Source organism: Brachyistius frenatus, unplaced genomic scaffold (assembly GCF_029030835.1).
Source record: "Brachyistius frenatus isolate BFR_SWC_R1_liver_20210118 unplaced genomic scaffold, ASM2903083v1 Contig_52, whole genome shotgun sequence".
In the NCBI taxonomy this organism is placed as follows: domain Eukaryota; kingdom Metazoa; phylum Chordata; class Actinopteri; family Embiotocidae; genus Brachyistius; species Brachyistius frenatus.
The window spans coordinates 375972-403049 of NW_027210651.1; the positions used below are offsets into that span (position 1 = coordinate 375972).

General features: G+C 41.5%; 1 protein-coding gene across 4 annotated transcripts in view; it reads left to right on the forward strand.

Annotated features, from left to right (window-relative positions):
- Nucleotides 1-27078, forward strand: part of atp11b (ATPase phospholipid transporting 11B) — a 47835-nt gene that overhangs the window by 10895 nt on the left and 9862 nt on the right. The window contains exons 3-29 of one of the 4 annotated variants that reach the window (XM_069704703.1): nt 15-104; nt 2293-2373; nt 2725-2832; nt 4585-4713; nt 5642-5745; nt 6759-6806; nt 7170-7234; nt 8008-8089; nt 8185-8335; nt 9479-9676; nt 9782-9940; nt 10064-10251; nt 11629-11697; nt 12272-12345; nt 12614-12717; nt 13591-13772; nt 15344-15547; nt 15949-16102; nt 16200-16302; nt 16422-16567; nt 16727-16786; nt 17234-17361; nt 17664-17802; nt 18199-18222; nt 19530-19595; nt 20355-20458; nt 20816-20981. In XM_069704703.1, coding sequence (XP_069560804.1) covers nt 15-104; nt 2293-2373; nt 2725-2832; nt 4585-4713; nt 5642-5745; nt 6759-6806; nt 7170-7234; nt 8008-8089; nt 8185-8335; nt 9479-9676; nt 9782-9940; nt 10064-10251; nt 11629-11697; nt 12272-12345; nt 12614-12717; nt 13591-13772; nt 15344-15547; nt 15949-16102; nt 16200-16302; nt 16422-16567; nt 16727-16786; nt 17234-17361; nt 17664-17802; nt 18199-18222; nt 19530-19595; nt 20355-20458; nt 20816-20981 — 3126 coding nt within the window. Of the gene's footprint in view, nt 1-14; nt 105-2292; nt 2374-2724; nt 2833-4584; nt 4714-5641; nt 5746-6758; nt 6807-7169; nt 7235-8007; nt 8090-8184; nt 8336-9478; nt 9677-9781; nt 10252-11628; nt 11698-12271; nt 12346-12613; nt 12718-13590; nt 13773-15343; nt 15548-15948; nt 16103-16199; nt 16303-16421; nt 16568-16726; nt 16787-17233; nt 17362-17663; nt 17803-18198; nt 18223-19529; nt 19596-20354; nt 20459-20815; nt 20982-22159; nt 22246-27078 lie in introns of all 4 variants that reach the window. The other 3 variants (XR_011311155.1, XM_069704704.1, XM_069704702.1) reach the window with 3 other exon arrangements.

The window sequence follows — 27078 nt, forward strand, 5'->3', positions numbered from 1 at the left end:
TTTTTCTCTTTCAGTACACAATTTGGAATTTTGTCCCCAAGAATCTGTTTGAGCAATTCAGAAGAATAGCAAACTTCTATTTTCTCATTATCTTCCTCGTACAGGTAATAACACGTTTACAAATGCACACACTTGCTTTTTTGCGAGTCCATGTTCTCGTCAGTCAGGCATTGACGAGTCGAGTGTGATCTCGGCTTTCCTGCCCTAAATACAAATGTGTGTGAGTGACTCATCGACTTCTAGGGACCAGCGGAGAAGACAGGTCTGCCTCTGTATTAAGACGTTACACCCACGCATATAGTAATACAGCCAGCCTTAAGCGCTAGGCCTTCGCTACGCATCCGTCATCCTGCGCCGGAGAAGGATTTGGCTTTCAAATTTTCAGCCTTCTCCTGATTTATTTGGGACTGTGTAGTGTGTAGTGAAGCTAAAAGCAATCGACTTGACTGTGTCTTAAAAGGCTTTCTTTTCGTCCACTCAACTTGTCAGCGGAGCTGAAGTCCGCTTAGCCGCAAATAACTGGAAAAAAGGGAACTCTTCAACTTGACGCGGTGAACATGACTTTTACTTTAGGTGGCCGATTTGGCCACTTTAAGATGGATTCCTCGGTGTCTGAAGTCGTATTTCCCTTAATGAGACCATTACAGTTTAGTTAGAGTTTAAGTGTTTGTTAAAATGATACGATGTGTCTTGTTTACCCCGAGGAGTTTTCTTGTAAACAGACAGTTTGCATTCAGAGTTCAGTCACCTAAACCCGTTGTTTGTATCCTCGAAGCTTAGATGATTTGAGTGCATTTTCTTCCAAATAAAACATTTCCAAAGCTGATTTTCTTTTGTCTTTTAAAGCCTACATTCTTTAAATTTCTTCATTTTTAGCAGCCTTCCTCTTCCCTGTATTCTTTTTTTTGTCCCTTTACTGCCGCCTGTAGATCGGTGCAACAGTGTGAAAGCGGTTGTGTATTGCATCACCTGCTTGTGAGAACAAACCAAACGGAGGCCCGCCCATTAAAGCACTTGCACCATATAGCAGGAGTGGTCAAAATCTATAGGGGACATTTGTTTGAACTTCAGCCTTCATAACTGAGAGGAAGCTTCAACTCTTTATGGACAAAAGTTAAATTACATTACACAACACAATACAACTACCACAATATGGGTGTTATCGATCACATAAGCTGACCCCCTGATGGATTTTTGGATTTATGTTAATACATAGACTTGTGCAGCATTACTAAACAGGTTATCTGAATTTACTGATATTCTCAACCACCAAGAAACAGATGCCGTTTCTAGCTAACAACGCTGTTGTTATACATTTAAACAACAGGATGTTAAAAGTGTAATCCTGGAAGTGGTGACAGAAACACAAAGAGGACACATTACTGTGCACGTGTTTTTGTGTGCGTCTCTCAGCTATTGTAAGCTAGTCTGTAAAAAAAAACAACTATGACGTGGGTGTTCATGGTGGCTGAATGGCCACATGTAACCAAATCTATGAAACCATAAAGTCCCAGCTTAGAGTCCAACTGTGCACCTTCGTTTCATGTCACATCTTTATCATTTCCTGTCGCTTCATGCAATCAAAGCGACACAAAAAGGTTTTTAACCAAAATCTTGAAAAATAAATGTTCGCATAAGTGACTTAAATCTTAAAGAGCACTTAAATGTTGAAGATTACCTTTAAACATTTGCGAAGAAGGATGTTTTTGTTAACTGTTGCCTTTGACGCTTTTATTATCCTTTGATTGTGTCTGTATACTATTTTGTGAGGACCATTTTGAGCTTTAGACCTTGTGTGTCTGTGTGAAGACATTTGTGAAAAGAAGTGAGGACATTTTTATTTGGTCCTCGCTCTTTGACCCGCCTTTAAATGACTGTTTGACAGTGTGGTTTAAGGTGAGGGTTGATTTTAGGCATTTAGCTGTGATGATTAGCGGTAGGAAAGAGGACTACAGAATGTATCACGTCAGTGACTCTCCTCACAAAGATAGAAATACAAACGTGTGTGTGTGTGTGTGTGTGTGTGTGTGTGTGTGTGTGTGTGTGTGTGTGTGTGTGTGTGTGTGTGTGTGTGTGTGTGAGACTAGCTGTGATCTTATCGTTGACGTTTTTGAAGGAAGTTATGCGGGTTTCCTGTTTGACACATCAGCCTCTACTTCCCTGTGTCATTTTTCCAGTTTGCTTGTTTTCGTTCTAATGGGTCACATGCACAGTTACTCTGATGTCTCTTTATTGACTGCACTTCCAACTTACTGACATCTCTGCTCTGTCTTCTCTATTTTTCCTTCCCAGTTAATGATAGACACCCCTACTTCCCCAGTCACCAGCGGTCTGCCTCTATTCTTTGTGATCACAGTAACTGCCATAAAACAGGTGAGAAAACATAACAGCTTCTCTTTGACGGGCTGGAAATGGGGAACTAACATGCAGTACATGCAGTGTCATTAAAGTTGAATTGTAGTGAAAGTTCTATGAGACACAAATGGTTTTGACTCGTTACAGTTCATTTGAACATGATTGATTCCTTTAAATTTGACCAGTTATGATGTTAAATATATAACAATCCTAAAAAAAAAATCTTGATTTGTTTGAGAAGTAATAACCTCGACTTTAAAAGAAGCTGATCAATGAGCAGCACCGCCATAACCATGTCGGTCTATATCATTGTATTAACTAACTGTCATGTGCGCAATGTGACTGGCTGTTGAATGAACCTCTTCTCAGGGCTATGAGGATTGGCTGAGACACAAGGCGGACAATGAGGTGAACGGGGCTCCGGTGTTTGTGGTTCGCAGTGGAAGTCTAGTCCAGACGAGATCCAAGAACATCAGGGTAAGACCGCAAAAACGACACTTTTAAAGGAACTTTCGCGTGTCTGTTTTTCAGTTCAGGGATTTGCTCTTTGATCTTGTGCAGAAACGACTTTGTTAATGGGGGGAATCCTGTATTTTAATGTGTCTTAAAATAGCTTCATGCCACTCAAAGCTAATCCCTGGAGCAGACTTTAGCTCGGCTGTTAATTTACTAGCGCTTGCAGCGTTTGTTTAAACCTACACCGGAGCGATGCCGTGGCCGAGTGGTTAGGGTGCATACCACATGGCAACGAGGGCCATCAGCCACGAGTCGGCCTGGTCCGACCTGTCACTGCACTCCCCACGTTTCCTGTTGGTTTCGACTGCTGCTTTTTAACAAAGGCAAAATGGCAACAAATACTAACAAAACACACACACACACTGTATAAAAAAATATATACTGTTGTCAATGAAAGTAGCTCTGTTTCATAAGGTTTGAAAGACACTAGGGCATTCATAGTGCCGAGCACCAACGTGACTGGAATGTCTCGTGAATGGAGCATTTTTTAGCAGCAACACAAGTGAGTTTAAATGCTGAAGTGGCCCTTTCTGCCACTTAGTGCTACCAGCCAAAAAAACCTTCAAATGTCCATTCTACTCATTAACATTACATGGAGTTCTTGCTGACCTCAAATGGAAATGTGTTTACCAAAGTTTTACGCACCGACTTGCTCTTAAGTAAAAACTAAAAACATTAAACAGTGATGTGATGTTCATATTCTTATCTTTAATTCATTGATTGAACGAGCGGCTGCATTTTCTCCACAGGGGGTGTGTGACTTTATGACTTGAATTGTCAAGTTACAGCAGCCTTGCGATGATTCTGGGTTTTCCTTGATCTTATCTGATGTCGTCAAAAGACTTCTGTATTTGTAGCTTTAGCCTGTTTCTGTCATGGTCACGCAAGTTGTGTTGAAGTAAGTGAAATAATTGAGTATTAAAATATTTTATTGAGCAATTTCAGCTCTTTAAAAGTGAAGATTTTCTGCTTTCTTTTGTTTTGCGTTTATAAATAATAATAAAAAAAAAAAAATAAAAAAAAATTTTCAGAGACATCACATTGGGCCTGTAATAATGGGCATATTTCACTATTGACACAACTTTTTTTAGACAAAAGGAACAAATTATACACACATTATTTGATCTTTTAATGTATTAGTTGTAGCCCCCTGGTCGAAGAATCATTGAAATACAGAATCAAGACATGTTTGAGTTGTTTTACATGTTTTACAGCTGACCCATTTGCGTGAACAGGTCTTGCTGTTACCTCTCTTCTCACTGAGGCGATGTTTTTGCTGCCATGGTTTGCCTGTAACTCAGAAAATTAATTGCGCACAAATCCTGTGAGGTCAGGCTCCTCAGACAAACTGTAACTAGCATGTCTGGAGTCAGTGCAGCCCTGTTTAAATCACAGTGGGCCCTTCAGTAATAAAGTAAAGGAACCACTCAAGCTTGTCAAGCACACTCAATATTGTTCATTCACTCGCAGCCAGGAGACTTTGCGCCGACAGGAGTGAACGAGTTTATTTATTACAAAGGCACAAAGATTTACAGAGTTGCTGTATGACAGAATTGTGTTTGTAAATCAATCCTTTATGTTTTAACCCAAATAAATGGCAAATGTAAGAATGAGTAAGGTTCATTTGCAATGACTATTCGACTAAAAATGTCACATTATTAACGTGTGTGTGTGTGTGTGTGTTTTTTTTCTTTTTTCTGTGTATTTGACCAGGTGGGGGACATCGTTCGTGTAGCTAAAGATGAGACGTTCCCAGTCGACCTTGTGTTGCTGTCGTCAGATCGACCAGATGGAACCTGTCACATCACCACAGCCAGCCTCGATGGAGAGACCAACCTTAAGGTGTGTGTGCCTGTGTGTGTGTGTGTGTGTGTGTGTGTGTGTGTGTGTGTGTGTGTGTGTGTGTGTGTGTGTGTGTGTGTGTGTGTGTGTGTGTGTGTGTGTGTGTGTGTGTCTTTGTCTTTGTCTTTGTGTGTGAACATGCTTGCATTCAAATTAATTGGAGACTCACACAGGAAATTTGTGGTCAAAAACACATCAGAAGTGGCACAGCTGTGTGGGCTGAGGCAGTGCAACATGTAGTGATGCATGAGAAGAAGAGGGTTGAGGATGTGCCGGTACTACTGGAGCATAATGCTGATGGTACAAATTTTAAAACTCTGTGCGTAACGACATCCTCACTGAGGCTCATTTATAAGCAGATTAACAGAAATAGTTCTCATGTATTCATAATGAGGTTTTCATTTGTTACAAAATAGAGATTAGTCGACAGATCTCTGTCATATAATAAAAGCCAGTTTTGTGTGTTCCCCTCCCCCCACTTTTATTTTTCCCCACATAAAGTAAGTTTGAAATTAGTCATACAGAACAAACAACGGTCTGTATCTTCTCATCAGCTTTGTCCAATGTCAGCGGTTTTGAAGTTCGATGGCACATACATATATATTTTTGGATTGAATTATGATGTAAATAAAATCACTCCTTTTTGTATGACCTCATCCTCAGCTTGAGCAACACCAACTTACAGAGCCAGTATTTTATAAATAGAGAGCTTTTTGTTGAACTTGTCTATTTGTCTTTGTTTTGAATTTATTCCTTATCAACTGAAAAAATCTTTTGTCACATTTTGATCAATGCGTCCTTTCCACCAGAGTTTAACTGTGTTTTTCTCTCTCTCTCTCTCTCTCTCTCTCTCTCTCTGTGTGTGTGTGTGTGTGTGTGTGTGTGTGTGTGTGTGTGTGTGTGTGTGTGTGTGTGTGTGTGTGTGTAGACCCATTACTCCGTGGCAGAGACATCAGTGTGTCAGTCAGTGTCCCAACTGGAGGCTTTACAGGCTGTGGTGGAGTGTCAACAACCAGACGCTGACCTGTACAGGTAATCTGCACCTGCGTGTGCACATGCATCTTTAAGATAAGAGTGTGAAATTCTGTATGAGGTCCAGTGTGGGGCCCTCATGTTGGAAAACATTTGTGTTTCTCTACTATATTTTGTGATTTTTTTTAATTTTTTTTTTTGTATATATATATATTGCATCACACACACTCTCTCTCAATAATATTGTAGCTTTTACTCATTTGCTTCGGGTCATCTCCAGACCCCTTTTCTGAACCCACTGTAATTAATACATGGTAGAAAATGCCCTGCCTGAAATGTGTTATTAAATGGTTGATGGGGTGAGATGGCTTCATTACCTCGTCGTCAACCTCTCTCCTTCTTAGCTCACTGCTTTACAATCGATCAGTGTATTTTTAGATCCGGCAGTTTGCTTCTGTGGCAGTGATCTCCCTTCCCCCTCTCAGGGTGTCCATCTCTTTCCTCACACTCTCCGTGTTTACGCACACTTAACTAACCCAGCTATCGTTAGCTTTCTGCAGTAATATTATTTATTTAACGTTCTGTTAACCTGGTTTCCTTAATCAAGTTAAGAATTCAAGATTAACCTTGTTAGAACAATAATGGAGGAACCTGATTGTTTACATTTCACATGTGAGCGTATGCATCACAAACACTACAGACAGGGAAAAAAGTATTGCTACTCATCATAATGCATCCTTGTTTTCAATATAATTTAACCCAGAGTCCAACTAAAACTCAAGTTTAACAAGTCTAAACGTGTATATTTATGTGGTGAATTGCTAGAATAATGCTGTCTGCTACAGATTCTATTCTGTGAGGAAAAACCTGCAGGGAAATTAATCTGATGAATAATGTAAAAGATGTATAAAATATGCCAGAGGATAGACAGTCAGTGGGTTATTGGAAAAACATGTAAAAATTCTTCCTCACATTTCCTGTGTTTACATGATTTATTTGTACCCTGTGTGCATTTGACCGGAGCTACCGTCTCCATCAGTCCACTCAACTAAAACGTCTGTGGTGTTTTCCAGATTCGTTGGTCGCATGACGGTGACTCAGCAGGGGGAGGAGATAGTCAGGTAAGATCACATTTATCCAGTTGTAGTGGCTAATAATAATCATTTATCATAGCTAAAGAAGCTGGTATCGTGACAACCCAGCAAGACTGGGATTAATGTAGGGACCGGTAGCAAGATTAATTCATCACACAAATAAAAATGGATGGTAGTTGAGGGAAATAATGAAACCCGTGTTTGTGCAACTATTATCAGAGCATCACGTTTGTTATTTCATTAGCAGTTTGCTGCTATGTCATGAAAAGAGAACAACATGTGTAACAAAATGAACATTATTTATTACACATAGAAAATACGTTTGTTGTAAAACGTATAAACACATTCATCTCTGTCTGTATTCATGTTGTTTTTTTACTTTCATGTCAGACCGCTGGGTCCAGAGAATTTGCTGCTGCGAGGAGCCAGGTTGAAAAATACCAAAGAGATTTTCGGTGAGTCAAAAATAAGGAGAGTGGAAATAGTTCAGCGAACCCTGACCTCCACTGAAAAGCTGCTCGGGAGTTAAATTATTTCCTGTAGTAAGACGTTTCCTGTCAAATTGACGGCGAAAAAGACTAATATACAGCGGCTGATGAAGTTGTCTCTGGAAGCAGGACAGATCGGTGACACATGACCACCACAGCTGTGACATGAACAAGCTCAGTGGCTGTTATGGGTGAGACGGGCCGCTCATTATTAGAGCTGAAGCTGACTCCAGTTTTGTCAGTCCAATTGTATTTGGCTGTTCAGTATTAGGCTTCAACTATTCGCTCCTTTTTTTTTTTTTCTTTGTATTTTCTTTGGTTTGTTGGGGTGCGTTGGGAGGTCAATACGGGGACCCATTCCATCACTTGGACGGTTAAACTTTCCATTGGTTTCATGTCTGTGTGTAAAATAATCCTAAACCTTTAAAGAAAGAAACCTGCTCGAATTAAAACATTTCAGTTGTCTAACAGGTTTCCAACAGATGAGTTGACTCATCAGCTTTTAAGGGACAGCCCTACTTTTTATCCTGAAGATGATCACGTCTACCGTTCCTGTTGGTTTTATAGCGGTGACTCGATGCTTCAGTACTGTGTGCTGTTTATAACGTCGCAAATGTTTTCGATGATGAACCAGACGACTATCTGCTGCTACCTGTTCTCATGACTTCAACCATGAGTTGTTCAGCAGTATAACGGACAAGCGACCATCGTGCAGTAATACCGTAACTATTCTGTTGCAGGTGTGGCAGTTTACACGGGGATGGAGTCCAAAATGGCTCTCAACTATAAGTGCAAGTCCCAGAAACGCTCTGCAGTAGAGAAGTGAGTATCTGCTGTTGTCTTTGAGGAACCAAAATATTTCTCTTATAGAAAGTGCAGAATTAAACCTTCAACACTGAAATGTTTCCATCTGTCAGGTCGATGAACACCTTCCTCATCATCTACCTGGGCATCTTGCTGTTCGAGGCCATCCTCAGCACCATCCTGAAGTACGCCTGGCAGGCTGAGGACGAATGGGACGAGCCTTTCTACAACCAAAAGACGGAACAAGAAAGAAACAGCAGTCCTGTTAGTCCACTTTGCTTTCAGTATCAGAGGAATGCATTCTTATTGATTTGTTTTTTTGCAAGAAGTGCAAGCTATCAGCTCCAGAGATAAGACGAGTCCATATTTTAGTTCACATTCCCCTTTTATCTCTCATTTTACGTGTGCAACCTACTTTTTTTTCCCCCTTTTGCTACATCTGCAAACATTAATGGGCTTGTTCTCTCTACTGCATTGAATAATAGTGGTAAATATATCAAGATGAATCGCCATATGTGTGCTCTCACGCACACACGCACACACACAGACAGACAGGAAGGCCTAAAAGGGTGCTAGGAAGGCGGTTTGAGTGTCTAGATTTTCTGACCAGACTTAAGAAGCAAAGTGCCTGTCACTGGGCCAGTCTGCCAGCCTATCAGCCTACCTGCCAACACTAATCAGTCAAAGGGAGCAATAGCCTCCATGTATTGAGATGGAGAGAGGCCCAAAAAAAAAATCGGTGTTGTGCAACAGCTGTCCTGCAGACAGAGAGAGGAAATATCAGCAAGATATGAATGGTCGTGTTTTTAGATTTGGTTTAACAGGTGCTCCAGAAACCTGCTGACCCAGTTACATCCTTTAGCAATGACTCCATATCCCCAAATCACTCCCCTCTCTAGGGAATCTACTGCTTCTTAAAAAAAGTCTAGAACTTTTTGTAAATCTTAAAGCCTAAACTTTCAATATCAAAGTCCAAATAACAAAACTATTAAAGTATTTTTTTTTATTGTGTGTCATACCTGCTTGTAGAATTTAAACACAAGCTTGTTTTATTATCTGTTCGTTATACTTTCCTTATTTTGTTTAGGATGTAAATCCGAGCTCGTTCCAGGTCTAACACGTCATGAACATGGCTGTTGAAAAGCTGCCGTCTTGCAGTCCGTGCTGCTTTCGCACTCTCCTTTCATGTCACATAAAATAATTAACTCCTTAATGGGAATGAATTACCCTGCCGGCTTTGATTTTGGACCATCAGTGCTGAAGCCCAATCATTCTGTGTGTGGCTAAGATGTACAGTATAAAAGGCAAATTCATTGACAAGCATTCTTAATCTTGTGTTTCCTCTTAATGATACTTTCACCCATTTTGTCGCCCATTTTCATACAATTTCTCTCCATTCTCCTTCAGATCTTAAAGTTCATCTCAGACTTCTTGGCATTTCTGGTCCTCTATAACTTCATCATCCCCATCTCGCTCTACGTTACCGTGGAGATGCAGAAGTTCCTGGGCTCCTTTTTCATCGGATGGGATTTGGATCTTTACCATGAGGAAAGTGACCAGAAAGCTCAGGTCAACACCTCCGACCTCAACGAAGAGTTGGGACAGGTACAAACGATAAGTGAAAATAACTGGATGAAAAAAAAAGTACAAGCACAAAACTTAATGTTTATTGACACTCGACTGCGTCTGTGTGTGTTTTCTGTTCCCCAGGTGGAGTATGTGTTTACCGATAAGACGGGTACGCTAACAGAAAATGAAATGCAGTTTCGTGAGTGTTCAATTAATGGAACCAAATACCGGGAAGTTAATGGCAAACTGGTACCGGAGGGAATGACGGACGACTCGCCAGATGGTTCTACGCCTCACCTGGTAATTCACCTTTTATCTCTCTTGACATATACGCACACCGTACACATACACAGTTCACAGTGCTGCCATCAAGAAGTGACTCACCGTCTCCTCCCATCCTTCCCTGTTGTCTCTTTCGTCCAGATCGGTGAGGAGCTGTTATTTCTCAAAGCGGTGTCGCTGTGTCACACGGTTCATATCAGCTACGACCAGCCCGACTGCCTGGTCGGGGGAGGAGACCCGTTCTCCCACGCCAATGGTTTCTCTTCCAGTCACATGGAATACTATGCGTCCTCACCAGACGAGAAAGCTTTAGTAGAGGCAGCAAAGAGGTAAAATAACATTGCAGCTTCATAAAGGGACTTTTCCTCTGTAAAATTCCAAACGTGCATAAGTTGAAATCTGAATGCAACCTAGAGATACAGTAGTTGATAAACTGTGGTGCTGAACTACAAAGGCTGCTGCTTCCAATGCATTTCACAGCTGTGTGGTTGTTACAACACAGGAAATGTGTAAATTCCAGTCTAACGGTTTTTGTTGGTGCCCAGTAGCGCTAGAACAAAACTTGTGGAAGCCATTAATCAGATTAAAGATGCAGTCCTTATTTTGGGGCTTTACTTAAAATCCCCAAAAACAGTCTTAATGTTTCTGCCTCATTTCTTGACCGCAGCAAACATTTTGGACTTAAATTCTACTTGGTGTGAAACCTTCACTGAATCTGTCAGCTGCTCAGGGACATTAAGACACTTGTGGAGGTTGGACTGCCGGCCACTTGTGCCTTGTAGTGTCACAGAAATACAGCACGGGCAGTATTTCAGTGTCTAGGGAGTGGTTCAAAAAAAAAAAACAAGCAGACCTGTGTGGAAAAAAGCTTAACAGGGCAAAAAACAGTTAACAGATTTTACTGTAGCAGATTGATATACCATAACTAAAAAAAAAAAAATTAAAAAAAAGACTCCGACGAGGAAACATTGTAGAATCGATGTTTAAGATAGTTTACTGGGTAGCACCAGTCTCTCTTGTTTTGGAAAGCTTTCAAGATTTATGGTGCATGAAGTCAATGTTTAAAGTAGTTTTTAAACCCATTAAATACACATAGCAGAATGGTGACTGGCTGCACCCATTGACCCAGTGAGTACCTGTGTTGATTTAAACCAAAAAAAAAAAAAAGTATCATCAGTTCTCACTGGCAAGAGCTCTTCTGTTTATCTCATATATTATTAGATACACGTCGCTAAACCCTCTTTGCTTCTTAAAGGTCAGATGCCACAAAATGATAACTGATTGTCTAATATTCACGTACAATATCATTATCAAAACAACTTCAGCCTAAATTCTCCACACCGTGCATTGATTGAAAAAAGTTAGTTAGTTAGTTAAGGTGACTACATTTCCTATTGAAATGTGATGCTGTTGGTCAGATTACACATGACATGGTGGGATTACACATCTCGGCACTTTATTATGATGTCCGGTCTTTTTGCCAAAAAAGAAAAAAGAAAAGCGTCATAATCTGTAGGCAGCAGAACTCCATGACTCTGATGAGGATCAATAAATGGAGGAACGAATGAATGATCCTAAGGGCCAGTGCCAAAAGTAAAACCGGCTCAACTCCATATTAGTTTGTCATCCAGTGTTTACAGTTCAACATGTTCAGCCTCCTAATGATTCTAGCTGAGTGCTTTTCTGGGTTTTTTTCCCCCCCTCAGGATCGGAGTGGCCTTTACTGGCAGCAACGGAGACACCATGGAAATCAAAACGTTTGGCAAGTCAGAAAAGTATGTCACGCCCATGCATCACTTAAATCACAAACACTCAAAACTATTTTACACTGAAATCACATGTAAAGAAAAAGCTAACTTTTTGACACCCAACTGTGAAGTGAGACTTGATATGTTTTATAGGTAACATTGGTTTAAATGTTAAAGTGGATTAGTTGTTACATCATTTTTATTCATCTCAATAAAACACTTTATCCCAGGTGATCTGTGCTGTCATGTTGAACTAATCTAATGCTGGACCGTTATTTATTTATTGTTTTATTTTTTTGTGTATATAGTCTGTGAATTTATTCTAAAATAATTATTTTGTATCTATCTTATTTCTTATATGTTAAGTATTTGTAAATGTTTTCATATTGTGTGCACTTTTTGGGTTTTCTTTGCTGCTGTGATGACCAAATTTCCCCACTGTGGGATTAATAAAGTCAAATCTAAATCTAATGTAGCAATGAAAACATGCAATCCAGACAGCAGCTGGAAAGTGACGTAAAACCTTCCTGTCCAAAAACACTGAATCTGTCTGGTAATTTCAAAGTGAAGCTAACACAAGTGTTCTTCGTTGGTCCCTCAGGTATAAACTTCTCCACTTATTGGAGTTTGATGCCGACCGCAGGAGGATGAGTGTCATACTGCAGACTCCCTCAGGTAACGCTACCTGCTTCAACAAAATATTGACTAAAGCAACTTACAATGAAAGAACAGGAGAAAAGACGAGACGAGAGACTGAAAACAATGAAATGCGAAGCGTAAAAGTGAAATAAACTCAATCAATTTAATAAATTCAATCAAAAAATACCTGAAAATGGTTTGAGAGAATTGTAATAATAAGTTTAAACAAATAATTAAAATGTAAATATTTGTTTTTGAATATATTTACCTTTCATGCCATTGTCTTGTTGTTTTGACTTCCAAGGAGGCCAAGTGCTGTTCACCAAGGGGGCCGAGTCGGCCATCTTGCCTTTCACGACTAGTGGTGAGATTGAAAAAACAAGACTGCACATTGACGAGTTTGCCTTGGTAAGACATTTTTTTCATGTTTTTTTTTTCCCCTTTATAAACATGTTTTGAATTTCGCACCTTTGACAGGAGTCAACGATGTATTGCCGATATGTTTCAGTGACTTTAATCAGCTGTACATAGATTATTCAGCGGTACGTCACAAACTACCCGACACGGTCTAGAGTTAATATGATTATCAATATTCATCTTTTCCCGCAGATAAAGGATGGCAAATGAGCAGATATTGCAAAATTCTTTGAGAGACATTGAATAAACTTGACATATTGCTACAAATGAGAATTCAACTGCAGAAAAATCCTTCTTGAACTTCAAATGAAACCTTTAAATATTTGATACGTTTGTTCAGAGTTGTGTGTGTGTCTCTGTGTCTCTGTTTGTGTGGGCGTGTGGGCTCAGCTTTTTGCAGTGTTACTGTGATTACTTTTGGCTCTGTCGCTCTCGGCCCCCTTTAGACTGTAAATTCTTCACCACAACAGCCCCCCTCCCACACACACACACACACACGTATCCGGCCCCCACATCATGTCATCAGAAGTCAGTGCCCAGGAGTTGTCGCTGTGGACCGGGTTGATTTGTGGTCATCTGGCCCTCAGGCTGGTTCCGTGATATAAAGCCAAGCTTTGATAATTTGTTTTTCTGTTCTTTCCCTCTCTGCTTTCTTTCCTCTCCCCTCTTCCTCTCCTTTCTACATCTCCTGCACTTTCTCACATTTACCATGCACCTCTGCACAAACTTTTTTCTCTCATTTTGTCCTTCACCACTTTCTCTTTTTCTTCAAATTTGTCCTTCCAACCCCCCCCCCCCCCTCCTCCTTCCCTCCCTCCTCTGTTTAATCTGCACACATCACCCATCCACCTCGTTCCATTACAGAAAGGTTTGCGGACCCTGGTGGTAGCATGTCGCCACTTCAGTCCGGAGGAGTACATCGATGTGGACAGGCGCCTGAACGCTGCCCGCACCGCGCTGCAGCAGAGGGAGGAGAGACTGCAGGAGGCCTTCAGCTACATCGAGAGAGACCTGCAGCTCCTTGGAGCAACCGGGGTGGAGGACAAGTATGGAGACTTTAAATATGCAATGGAATATATTGGTGCTGACCCTCCTAAAAAGAGTTCCCGTCACATCCATAACTCATCGCTAATGTATGCGTCTACAGCTGTTTTCAAACTGTCAGTCTAAATCTGATTAATGTGCATATCCGGTTAGACTTCGATCTTTACAGCTAATACTCATGAAGTTTTGTGCAGGTATTAATTCATTGTCCTCAGAGGATAAGCCCTCTGACTTTGATGATTTTTTTTTTTTAACTGCAAGCACCACCAACAGGTTTATTTTATTTTATTTTACTTTTTTGATTAACGTTTTCTTGACAATAATCAGATGAATTCCCATAAAATCTGGTGCAGATAGTCAAGGTCCCCAGAGGATAAATCTTAACGACCTAGGTCATGACTGGTCTTTTTGGCATTGCTGTTATCAACTAAAAATTGTTTGTCTTATTATGACCAAACCTGAAAAATCAATGATATTCCCATTAGCCTCAGTTTCCCTCTTTGTTCACTAATAATTAGCGAAAATTAGCATGCTACACTAAAGTGGATAAGTAGAACATTATACTTGTTAAACAGTCTGTTAGAAGGTAAGTTAGCATTGTTACTAGTCATGTAAGCATTTAGAATAAAGCACTGATGTTTCAGGATGCACTTCAGAAAATCTTGCGCATTTATTTATGTATTTATTTTAAGATGAGTTACTAGGAACTAAAGAAAAAAGGAAAGAATGGACAGAAAAACAAATAAATATGGTGTTAAATAAGTGTCATGTTTGCTATGCGAATAAAAAAAAAAATTTGTCGAACACCAAAGAAAAAACCAAAACGGATCATTATAAAGCAGTAGGAAACACATGGCCAATAACTGACAGATAAACACGGTTGGAGGGGGAATCTCTGACAAACAAACAATGTATGAAGTCAGCAGGGAGCCGGAGACGTCAGTTCGCCGAGCATCTCTAGAAACCAACGCTGATATGGGATTGCATCCGCTCACCATCTGTTCCTCCCATAAGCCCTTCGCTTCTCCCACTTTGTTTATCTCGCCGCTCGCTCTCTTTTTCTTTTCTCTCCACTGCTCTGTTTCCGTATCTGAAGCGAGTTCCTCCCCCGGGCGCTCACGGTCACGATCAAAGGAATCTGCTCTATTATGGAAGATGAGAATAACACATCCCTCTGTTCTCAGTCCAATATGAAGAATGTACCGCTGATGGGCATGGTGATATTAGATCGCATCAAACCGCTATTAATCCCATATTAGGATATTAACTGCGGTCGGAGATATGGCACATTAAAAAAAAAAAAGTGCGCTTCCCAATTTCAGAGGCAGTTTTTAACCTCTTCCTTTCATCAGCCCGGGATAACAAGAGGCTTACGTTTTGTGTTTTAAAGAATTTTGTTACCTATTAGTCTAACTGTAATGTACTGCTTCACTTTACCCACATCCAGTCTCGAATCAAATATTGTTTGTGTTACATTCAAGGGTAAACCTATTGCAATTACATAGGAATCACTGCGTGTTCTGCATATATAGTACGTGTTACATAAGTAAATTCGATATATTCTGCTCCTCAGGCTTCAAGACAAAGTCCAGGAGACCATCGAGGCTTTGCGGCTGGCGGGAATCAAAGTGTGGGTGTTGACGGGGGACAAACACGAGACGGCGGTCAGCGTCAGCCTGTCCTGCGGCCACTTCCACAGAACCATGAACATCTTGGAGCTGCTGCAGCAGCGCTCTGACAACGAGTGCGCCGAGCAGCTCCGCAGACTCGCCAGAAGGTGAGTGGGTGTGACTCTGCTGGTAAAAAAGGGAAGTTTGAGTGGACCTCAAAGAAAGGAACTGAACATGATTTTTACATGCTTGCAGTTACTTTAATGAAAGCAAACAAGAGTCATTCCTTTGATGATGTTTTTATGTGAGTGTCTTGTTTCCAAGATGTTTTAAATATTTACATTCCACATTTATGGTTCAATCACTCCGTTCACCTCGAACCTGCCTTCTGAGCGATGAATCTTTGAAATGCACACTCGTGAATAAAGTGAAGTGTTTTTGGAGCAAATAATAAGATGAGAAACCTGTAACGAGAGGATGTGCTCGTGAACCCTAACAGTAAAAAGCCTAAGTTGGCATTAGGTATTTGTAGTATTTCTTTCCATTCATAGTGTTTTCTTTTCCCCAGGATTAAGGAGGACCACGTCATCCAGCACGGGCTGGTCGTAGACGGGGCCAGTCTGTCTTTAGCGTTGAGGGAACACGAGAAGCTCTTCATGGAAGTGTGTAAAAACGTCTCCGCCGTCCTGTGCTGCCGCATGGCCCCTCTGCAGAAAGCCAAGGTACCGACCCACCGCTCGGGGACCGCATTCACTACGACTCACGGTGCGGAGAACGTCAAACTTACCCCGCATGTCAACGTCGCCCTGTTCTGTCCAGGTGGTGCGTCTTTTAAAGACATCTCCAGAAAAACCCATCACCTTGGCTATTGGGGACGGAGCCAACGACGTCAGCATGATACAGGAAGCCCATGTGGGCATAGGTAAACACGCGGCGCGCGCACACACACACACACACACACACACACACACACACACACACTAACTCCACCGCAGTCGCACTCTGCCGCTTCACCTCCGATGTGTCTGCGTGTCCCTGCAGGCATCATGGGGAAGGAGGGTCGTCAGGCCGTGAGAAACAGTGACTATGCAATTGCCAGGTTTAAGTTCCTGGCGAAACTCCTGCTGGTCCACGGTCACTTCTACTACATTCGAATAGCTACGCTTGTACAGTACTTTTTCTACAAGGTAAGATTTCCCTACGCTCGTACTTTAAAAAGATTTAAGATAACTATTCTGAAGTATAGAAATGGGCTTTTACATCAGCTGTTAATGAGTTTGTTCAGCCTCGTCTCCTTTTCAGTGCAACTGTTTTAATGTTTCTCTCCTTCACTCTGTCTTTTCTAGAATGTGTGTTTTATCACGCCCCAGTTTTTATACCAGTTCTTCTGTTTGTTTTCACAACAAGTAAGTCTCTTTATCGCTCCATTTCTCTCGCTTTTTCATATGTCATTGTTGTTCTGTTGCTGGTTTTGGTGTTGCGCAGTCCTTTAGCCCATTTTAGGGGATTATTTCATTTTGAGTGCATTCTGAAATAGGTTTTCTTTCCAAAATGTATCTTGTAATGACTCAGTTTTTTAAATGCTGTTTGATTTGCAGTTTTAATTCAATATCATTCATAAGTTTCTGGATTTTCAACCAGCAAGAATTTCATTGAGATTTCTTTTTTTTTTTTTTTTTTGAAGTTGCTGTAATAATCAAAAGTTGATAGTATTTTGCCGTCACTGTTTCTTCCCTGTATATCTGACTCCGTTCAGTCTCTGTTATGTACAAGCTTTGTTGGAAGAGTTTGGGGGAGATCAGTTTTGGCTAATAGGTTGGTGTTAAGTGAAACGCTGTCTCTGTCCAACCTAGACCCTGTACGACAGTGTTTATCTGACACTGTACAACATCTGCTTCACCTCGCTGCCCATCCTGGTGTACAGTCTGTTTGAACAGCTGGTCCATCCACACGTCCTGCAGAGCAAACCTGGCTTGTACAGGTGAGGCTGTGTGGAAGCTCTTGGGTGCACATTGTATTATCGTTAGCTGTTTGCAGGAAGCTCGTGTTTTAAAAAGAGAAGTGACTTTATTTTGTTTTCTGGTGTATCACCATCTACGACCTTTTAATTTCGCCGTTGCCATCGGCAGGCTGCTTGTTCTACAAATCATTCACTTTTTTTTCTGAATCACATAATTACAAATTCTTAACTTATTCATCACAAGAGTGAAATGTGTGTTTTGATACAGTATTATGCTCTTTAGAAATAACACACAAAAAAACCCACCACTGTTTATTTTCCAGGGATATCAGCAAGAACTCTCTGCTGTCTTTCCGTACGTTCTTGTACTGGACTCTGTTGGGCTTCTGTCACGCCTTCATCTTCTTCTTTGGATCCTACATACTGATGGGAGAGGACACCACGCTGATGGGCAATGGACAGGTGTGTTGTCTGTATGATGCGCTACAGGTCTTTTACTTTATGTCCCCAGAAACAATCTTGCTCAGAGGTGTTCAGTCAAATGTTTCTTCAGATATAAATAGTAGATAACGGATGTGTTTGTGTGTATTTTATGATGAGCTGTTGTTGGGACTGGTTACTCTGCTGGTATTTCTGCAATCGCTCGTTTCTTATCGGCCTCTTTCTCATTCTTATTTTGTTTAACAATCTAACAAATCTCCTCTCCTCCCTCCTCTGTACTGTCCTGCTGCATATCTTTCCATCTTTCTCTCTCTCTCTCTTTATCTTTATCTCTCTCTCTCTCTCTGTTGTCTTTTCCTTCCATATTTTGTTGATTACGCCTTTTTCCCTCTTCCTTCACGCTGTGCATGTCTTCAGATCTTGCGAGCTAACAGGCAGCTGGTAAGAGTCTGCTCTACAGTTGAATGCATGTCTCTTTGGGGGGTTAATGAGAGGACTCTCAGAAAGCTTCCTCAACATGTTGGTTTTTTTTTTTATACTAAAATATTGCTAATAATGCATTTGAATAGGATGAATGTTGACACCTATCCTCTGCTCTAAAGTGTATTTACATAATGGCTCATTTCAAGTACCAATTTTGTTGTTGTTGTTTTTGCAAACACTGAAAATAAGGAGTCATAAAACAGTCGGTGGCTCTTTGGATCCTGATGATTCCAGTTCATTGTAATCAGTTTTGATTCCTTTATTTTTGCTCAAACTTAATTATGTATTCAGGTCACAGTTCAATGGCTTTCACCCGAATACGTTATCAATAAAACTCCGCTGAAAAAGTTATTCATTCCAATTATAACTTATTTCCTCAAACACACTGACAGGCAGTAACAGAAATTCACATATTTATTTATCATCTATGAACATGCGGCGCAAAAACTTCAAACGTATGATCGTCTTGTGCTGTTACATATTGTAGACTTGTTTCACGGGCTTAATCACTAAATATGGATTCAAAGATTTATGACAACCTATGATAACAAGGTTAAGTTTGTGTGTTGATTATAACAAATCTGGACAAAGTTTATCAAAAGTGGATTGAAAGGTGGTGATTGTTTCTGAGACTTGAAGAGACGAGTATTAAAGAAGAGTTTTTAAAAGGTTTTGGTAAAAAATAAACTAGAAGTTGAACCTTTTTAGGGGGTCCAGGATTGGTGTTTGCTCCCCTTCGTGTCTCTCTGGATGCGCCTCACTCCGCTCGCTGTTGGCCCTCGATGTTCAGACTCCAGCAGGGAGCTGAATTGTCTGGCAGCAAAAACAATCCCTCCTACAGCTCTCGACCTATAAGTGGAGCAGTGGAGCTGCTGACGGCGGCCGGAGGGCGGGGCCTCACTATCGGCGCCGTGATGCCACACAACTGTCTGGTCACACCTTGTCCAACCTGCCCTGAATCTGAACATTTGTGGGTTTTGAACCGAAATGATATTTAGTGTTGCGTTACCGTGGCAACATCATCAGTCATTTTGCCTGGCGTTTCCGTCATCCGTGATTCAGAGGAACACAGGAAGTAACGTCAGGGTATGAAACTTACTTCGAGAGTTTGACCAGTTTAAGACTTTATTGGATATAATGCCACTCACCAGGTGCATGTTTACAAAGCCTCCGTTTCTTCCTGCTCATGACGTCTGGTCAAGTAGTGACAAATTGCAGTGTAATACAGTTGACTGGTGTTAACTTTGGTATGTCTGCTTTGATAGATGTTCGGGAACTGGACGTTTGGAACGCTGGTCTTTACTGTTATGGTCATCACCGTCACATTGAAGGTAAATGACATCAAACATCACGCAAGAAATACATGTACGTTTTTTATTTTCTAAGAATACGTTCAACCAGTATTTTAAGTTTTAAGTGTAATTATTCTATAACTAACATCCTTTAGTATCAATTGTGACATTTGAACTTGTAATGCAGCAGAAGTCATAAGTGTTTGATTTTTATGATAGCAGTTAGCTTAGTGTACGAGACCTGCTTCGCGTAAAACAGCAGAAAGCCTGAGTATAATGGAGTTTCTGGTGAAGAAAGTTGAGCACCTAGCAGGCTGAAGACCTCAATATTTTTCTCATGGGTCAGATAGAATTACCAAATCAAGTGTAAAAGGTAAAAAAAAAAACATTTCAACATCTTGAAGTGACCAGAAACGTCTCTTTTGCTTCAGTTAAGCAGGTAGTTGTTTGTCAGGAAGGTATTTTTCTCCCTGGTGGTCATAATTTAATCCTCCGTGATGTTGGTTGCTGTGAGCATTAAATAAAAGTGGAATCGCATATTTAGGTCCACAGGGACACACTTGTATTTCCACAGTCCCAGTATGAAATGCAATATGTTGTGATGAGGATGATGTCAGTAGCCATTTACTGCAGGAGATAATTTGTTACAGGTTGGGGTCAAGGTGTTTTTTTTTTTATAGCACAGAGGCAGTTATAGAGACTGCCCGTCCCTGTATCAGTGTTTTACACCTAGTTTAATTTTCCTCCCCCTCCTGTATGTGTATGTGTGTGTCCGTCCGTCCGTATATGTTATGACAGCTTGCATTAGAGACTCATTTTTGGACGTGGATGCACCATTTTGTGACGTGGGGCTCAATCGCCTTCTACTTCATCTTCTCCCTCTTCTACGGAGGCATTATCTGGTAAGAACGGCTTCTTACAAAGTTGTCAGTTTCGTTGCTTCATTGGGGAGAAAAATGTTTCTTTTAAACTTTCAAATGTATTTCCGAAGTGTAATATGGCCTGTTATTAACAGATCCAATTGACTGTGACTAAATGGATCTGGACATGCTCCATTACGATTTTTTTTTCTTCAGATAAACTTTAAAACTATTGGAACAAGCTTTAACCAGTCAGTATTGACAACCATATCCATTGTACGCCAAAACTCTACCACCTCCACCGTTGGAACTACTTCAAGGCATCTCATTTTGTCACCCCTGCTGCTTGCTGATTGGTCCTCCTCCTCCATTGGTCTCCCCCCTCCCCACCCTCCCCAGGCCATTCCTGCACACCCAGGACATGTACTTCGTCTTCGTGCAGCTGCTGTCCAGCGGTTCGGCCTGGTTCGCCATCATCATCATCGTCATAACTTGCCTCTTCCCCGATGTGGTGAAGAAGGTTATGTACAGACATCTGTTTCCCACCAGCACACAGACGAGTCAGGTAAGAAGGGCAAAAGGTGTAGATTTACTAAAAAACAAAGAGGGTGTGAAGATGTTTACAGGTTGTTGTCGTCTGGTAACTTCAGTGAAGAATTTCATTCCACTTGGATAAAGGTTCGCCTTCTAGTTGTTGAGATATGTTGGGGTTTAAATAGACTTGCCCTGTCTACCTCCTAGAGGTTTTCCCGTCTTCAAGGTACATCGGTTTTAGTTTTTCTGTACTTTATCTGGCTGCAGCTCCTCTGGGAACGGCTGATGTTTTGTTCCTCTCTCAAAGTTTTCTTTCAACGTGCAATGATTCAACTGTCTCAGTGTCAACATTGTTTTTGTGATAGTTTTTCTGTAAGGTCTGCAGGCCCAGGCTCCAAACTAAAAACTAACTGAACAGTGTTGAAATGGCACCAGAAAGGCCAAAAACACTCTCCAGTGGTTAAACTGTGTGTGCGGGGTGAGATTTAATACATATTCCTACTTTTATCGCAAAAAGTAGAAATTCTGTTTTCTGTGATGTGGAAAAGAGCCTGGAGGAAGAAAATAAACTAAAATGTCGAAGAAATAGAGACGCAGAGAGGAAATGTTCTGCGTGTCACATTGTTTAAACAGTTCATGATTTTCAGTGTCTGTGGTCATGAGTCAGCCACTTAACAGGAACAGCATGGTGTTCATACACACTGCATGACCCCCCCCCCTTTGATCTCTCTCACACACACACACACACACACACACACACACACACACACACACACACACACACACACACACACACACACACACACCGTGTATGGTCACCACTCAGATGACCCACACGGGTACTGAATCGATTTGTCCGGCTGGAGGTTGTTTATGTTTTAGTTTTTACTCTCCTCTTCCTCCTCTTCCTCCTTCTTCTCCTCCTTTTGAAAAATTCTCTGCTTATTTCTCAGAAAAAGATGAGCTGCTGTTTTTCCATCCCTGTTTGTCGTTTCTGCTCTAACCTCTGTCCTCCTTTTGTCTTTCCGTGTGTGTGTGTGTGTGTGTGTGTGTGTGTGTGTGTGTGTGTGTGTGTGTGTGTGTGTGTGTGTGTGTGTGTGTGTGTGTGTGTGTGTGTGTGTGTGTGTGTGTGTGTGTGTGTGTGTGTGTGTTCTAACCTCTACGTGTACCTTCTTCATCCTATCCTCTGTCTGCACTCTCCTGGTGTAGATGTATTCCAACCGTGTGGCGATAGGTGATGACTTCATCGCTCTGCAGCCTTTGTCCAGAGCCAAGAGCCAGCTGGGCAAAATTAGGTAGAGGATTTGAGGCTGATTCAGCCGCGGGCTTCAAAACACATCTAAAAAATCAATTCCAATACAGCAAATATTCAGGAGTGCTTTGTTCAAATGCAATATTTCTGTGCAGGAGATTTTATCATCGATGGCTTGTTCTGTTTTGTCCTGCATTTATTTGAATTGGCTCCCTTTGGTTTGAAAATATACATATTTTTAAGTCCTTATTATTTCTCGCCCTTTACAGACGATATGTTAATCACATTTTGCAAAGGTTTTTCATTATCTAGCACAAATGTATAAAATTATTATTTAGATAGTTCTTGGAGGTTTAATATCCTCATGTTTACGATGAAACAAATATTATTGCTACTTCCAACAACCTTTGTTTGTAACATCTGACAACCCAAACAAAACTTAGCTTGCAAATTTCAGGCCTGATATTAACTGTCGAAAATATACTTTCTTTGCAAAGATCAGAGATAAATCAGAATTTCTTAAACCCTCTGAAATATGTAATTATAGATTATTGACAAAGATACCAACAGCCTCTAAAAAGTATTGCTTAATGGAAAAGGCACTCCTGTTTATGATCATTTATACAATACTCAAATGTTTAACATGAGGCCTTTTTTCTAACACTGGCAGCATCCCGACTGCAGAGTTGTGTGCTGTTAGTTTTAGAGCCTCCCGTTTCATGTCTGTGACTGCATGCACCGGACAAGCCAATCAGCATTCTCTGTGATTGGGATTGGGGGAAATGATAACCTGTTTTTGTTTTTTGTGGGCGGGGCTTGTCGGGTCATGCAGAAGAATGTCATATCGAGCATTTCAGCCGCTGCATGTTTTGCATTTTTTGGTGAGAGGCTAACATAGAGAATATGTTCTAAAACCGCTCCCAGTCCTGCCTGTCACAGCATGGCCCTGTCATTATCCCCCCACCCCCCCCCCACCGCTTGAATACATGAATAAGTGAATGAATGAATGTCAAATCACATGGGAACCCTCGGTGACTTATTTTTTTTGACTCCCAGCATTCATTGCAACGTGAGCGCAATGTTGTGATGCAGGGATCCGATTCAAGGTCATCATTTAAAAAAAAAAAAAAGTTGCTACGTCAGGCTCAGACCCGCCATCCTGACTATTCAGCAAGCGGTCGTGTCATACAACCACAACCCGGCATGTAGAAGGGACACGTCGAACCGACGCATGGTGCAGCCCATCAAACCACCCTTCCTATCTCTACAGCATGGTCCATCCCTCTGACGTACGCTTAGCCCAGAAAGTCCTCAAACTGGTTTCGCCGGCCGAAACACTCTCCTCACCTCCAGAGTTTAGTCCACCTGCATGGTTTCAACCGATCCACAGAACAAGACTGCGAACCGACTGCAGCTGCATGACCGACTCTGGAAATGGTCCGGGCCGTCTTGTAGAGCAGCATGATGCCGTCCCGTTAGAAGCATGACAAACAGCCGGGTTGTCTCGGCGACTTTAGACGGATGACTTTCTGATCTTGCACTGTTGTAGCCGCCAATAGCGTGAGACGGAAAAATCCCTTAATCATGAGCGGTTTCTGTTTTTTACTTCTGAACATAAATAAATGTGAAAGTTTTCTAGAGATTTTCCGTATGTGAAGCCGTCCAGGATCATTTGAACAAACCTTCATGAAAGACTTGGAGCTAGTATTTTTTTTATATTGTGTGTTTAGTTCATTTAAATGCTACTTTGCTTGGTGGTTATCTTAACACCTATATAGCATGCTAATTTGTGTTTTTCTGCAGCCCAATCAGGTGGCATCTACATGTATATTCAAAGTCACTAAAAATGTCGCAAAAAGCACAAACTCAATGAGCAGAAACAAACCATAGATTCACAGATCATAAAGTGTCCTGTGCGTTGCATGAACTGCCGGCACTGAGCACCTAGAACTACACGTGATCCTCTCTAGAAATCAAAGCACTATGTATTTATGTTAATGTGTTGCATAGTACAATTCCTTCAGTTGTGGTGAAATCATTCCTCCAATAGCTTTCAGGATATTTATTTTTTTCCTAATTAGATTAGATGGAAGTAATCACAAAAGAAACCACAGGGCTCTCCCGGGTGTACGGTTGTTTGCCCACTCCGGAGCTCTGGTAGATCGAGCAGCAGGTTAATTGGTTTGGATGCTAATAGATTTGCTCTTATCTGCGCTTCCCTCGGGACATCTTTTCGTTTGCCTGAAGCTTCTTTCTGCTCATTTGTTGTCTAGATTTACAGCTATTTCTGAGCTTGACGGCCTTCTAGTCTAGTCTGTCTCTTGCTGCTTTTTTTTTTTTTTTTTCCCCCAAATCAAAGCCCTCCTCTAGTGACCTCATCAACTCAATCATATTTTCTGAGAAACATCTTTTCAACTTGTGATTTATGACAGTCCCACAGTCCCAATTAAAGCGCGGTTCAGATCTGCAGCGGGGGAATAAGACTAAGGATGCACAAAAGGCAGGAAGCAGCTGGTCTTATTTGCCTCGCCAGCTAAAACAAATTTGTTGTCAGCTCTGTCGCCATGTTGACGAGGTCACTTGTGAAGGTCCAGCATTGATGTCGAGTGAAGCTCAGAAATGTTTTCAATTAACTGCCCCCCTACAGTGCGAGCTGGACTGACTGCTTGTTAGCGACTAATTAATCCGCTAGTTTGTAAATAACCAGCACTGAAAAACACATCCCCACCCCTGCCCCCGTACCCAGGAAAATGTAAGATACCGCTAGTTGGACGAGATTATTTCTTTGAATAAGACTCAAAATACGGATAAACAAATCTTTTAACGCGTGGACGAAAACATGACCTGATCATCCAAATCGTTGACTTGTTTCAATGAAGATTTAAAGATTGAATATGAGAGTAAAAGCCTAAGATGGATGTTTTTTGCAGTGTGATCGGTTATGTTGCCACGCCGATGTCCGGCCTGCCAACAGTCTACCTCGCTGACTGATGGATGAGCTGTTTGACCAGCCAGCAGGGCTCACTGAAAGCATCTTGTGTCCTTCAGATGGAAGAGGGTGAGGGTTCAGTCGGCCCAGAATATGACCCTGTTAAAGCCCAGCGGAGCCCAGGGGAGGACAATTGGCACCTGCTAGCTGCTTATCCTCCCCCTGCTGCCCCCGGCCCAGACCCATGCTCCCCTAGGTAGTAACCACATATGTACTTTCACTCCCATTGTCTCTCACTGCCCTGGCATTATGGCTTCACCTGGGGACGAACCAACCCCGTGCACCCCCCTCACAGCTGCAGCCAAATGCACATGTTTGGTCACACCAACCTGCACCTCCGATCATTGCCTCCCACGCTGCCCTTTTATTTTCACGTAAAAAAGAAAATACTACTACTACTACTACTCCTGTGTGTCTCACTTTGTTTATATGAATGACCCCATACTTTCCCACCCAGTCATGATTAACCCCATCCTTCCCTCCCCTGCCCCCCTCCCCCGCCCCCCTTTCGATGGATAACCTCATCCTTCCCTGCCCAGATGTGACTGACCCTCCTGTCCTCCCTTACCCAACCATGACTGTGTCCATACTTTCCCTCCCCAACCCGGTCTCCCTTCACCACTCACTGTTATTAATCAGGTACGGGTTCAGAGTTCAGACAGAGAGAGAGAGATTGCTGTTGGCATGCTGACTTCATCGTCTCAGCCATTTCTCTTTTTTTTTTTCTTTTTCATTCAACCATCACTGTGTCATTGCTTGCTCGACACGTTTTTTTTCTTTGGTACCATAATTTTACGGTGTCAGTGTCGTTACTTTCTCTACACACAGTGTTCATTGATCAAACAAAAAAAAGATTATTATATTGTCTCACACCAAAGTGTGTTACAGTTTAGATCTCACTTCCTCTGTGCTCGATAAATGGACAACAAAACAAGAACCTAGCTGAGCTCTAATATAGTAAATAAGAAGCCAGAGGACAATGACACCCGTGTAACCGTCGCTATCGGTCAGTTTTATAGCAAAGCCTTCATTTCTGGCTTCCCTTCCTCAGAGAACCCACGTTTACAAGAGAACCGTTAATCATATGGTTTGGCCCGGTTTTACTGTGAACAGTTTATGGGCTGCTGCTTCTGCAGAACTGAAAAAGTAATGTAACATGAGCGCGGTCAGTTGATACTACTGATTTAGAAGTGCTGTGAGGACTGATTTAAGGAACTACTACATCAACTGGTGGAGCAGCAATCAGTCATCTGGGAAAGTGTTTATCACCCATGTGGTCGCAGCAACAGAGAAACGTCGGGGAACGTTTCACCAACAAATAAACTAGTTTTAATTCATGCCCATAGCTGCAGCTGTGGCTTCTTCTTCTTCTGTAGTTTGGAGTAAACACATTTTACAGCCTCGACTTTTATCTTCACTGTGGTGGAAAGTGCAACAACGCAAGTTTATTTTATGAAATTTTTTTTTTTTTTTTTTTTCAAAGACCAAACCAGATCCAACAATGTTATAATAGAGGATTTTATCACCTCGCAGCACCCGACACTGCCATAAATATATATAGAAATATATATTCAGTTTGATCGGTCTGTGTTTTGCTGTTGCCAGCCAAGAAGCAGAAGTAGTTTAGTTTCATGCCAACAGTCTCCGGTTTCTGCTGCAGAGCAATGTAACAGCAGCACCATCAGCCAGAGCGCTGTGGAAGACGAGCAGCCACAAATAAAGCACGACTCCGTCCAACGACGGAGGACACGATTTAGAAATCGTTTCCTAAAAAAGAAAATTTTGTAAACCTCTTGACTTGTTGATTTTCGACCACAACCAAGCGTTTGAATTATTCCTTAACTTTTTATGTACTCTTAAGAAGCTGGAAGTTTTTAAAGCTTACAT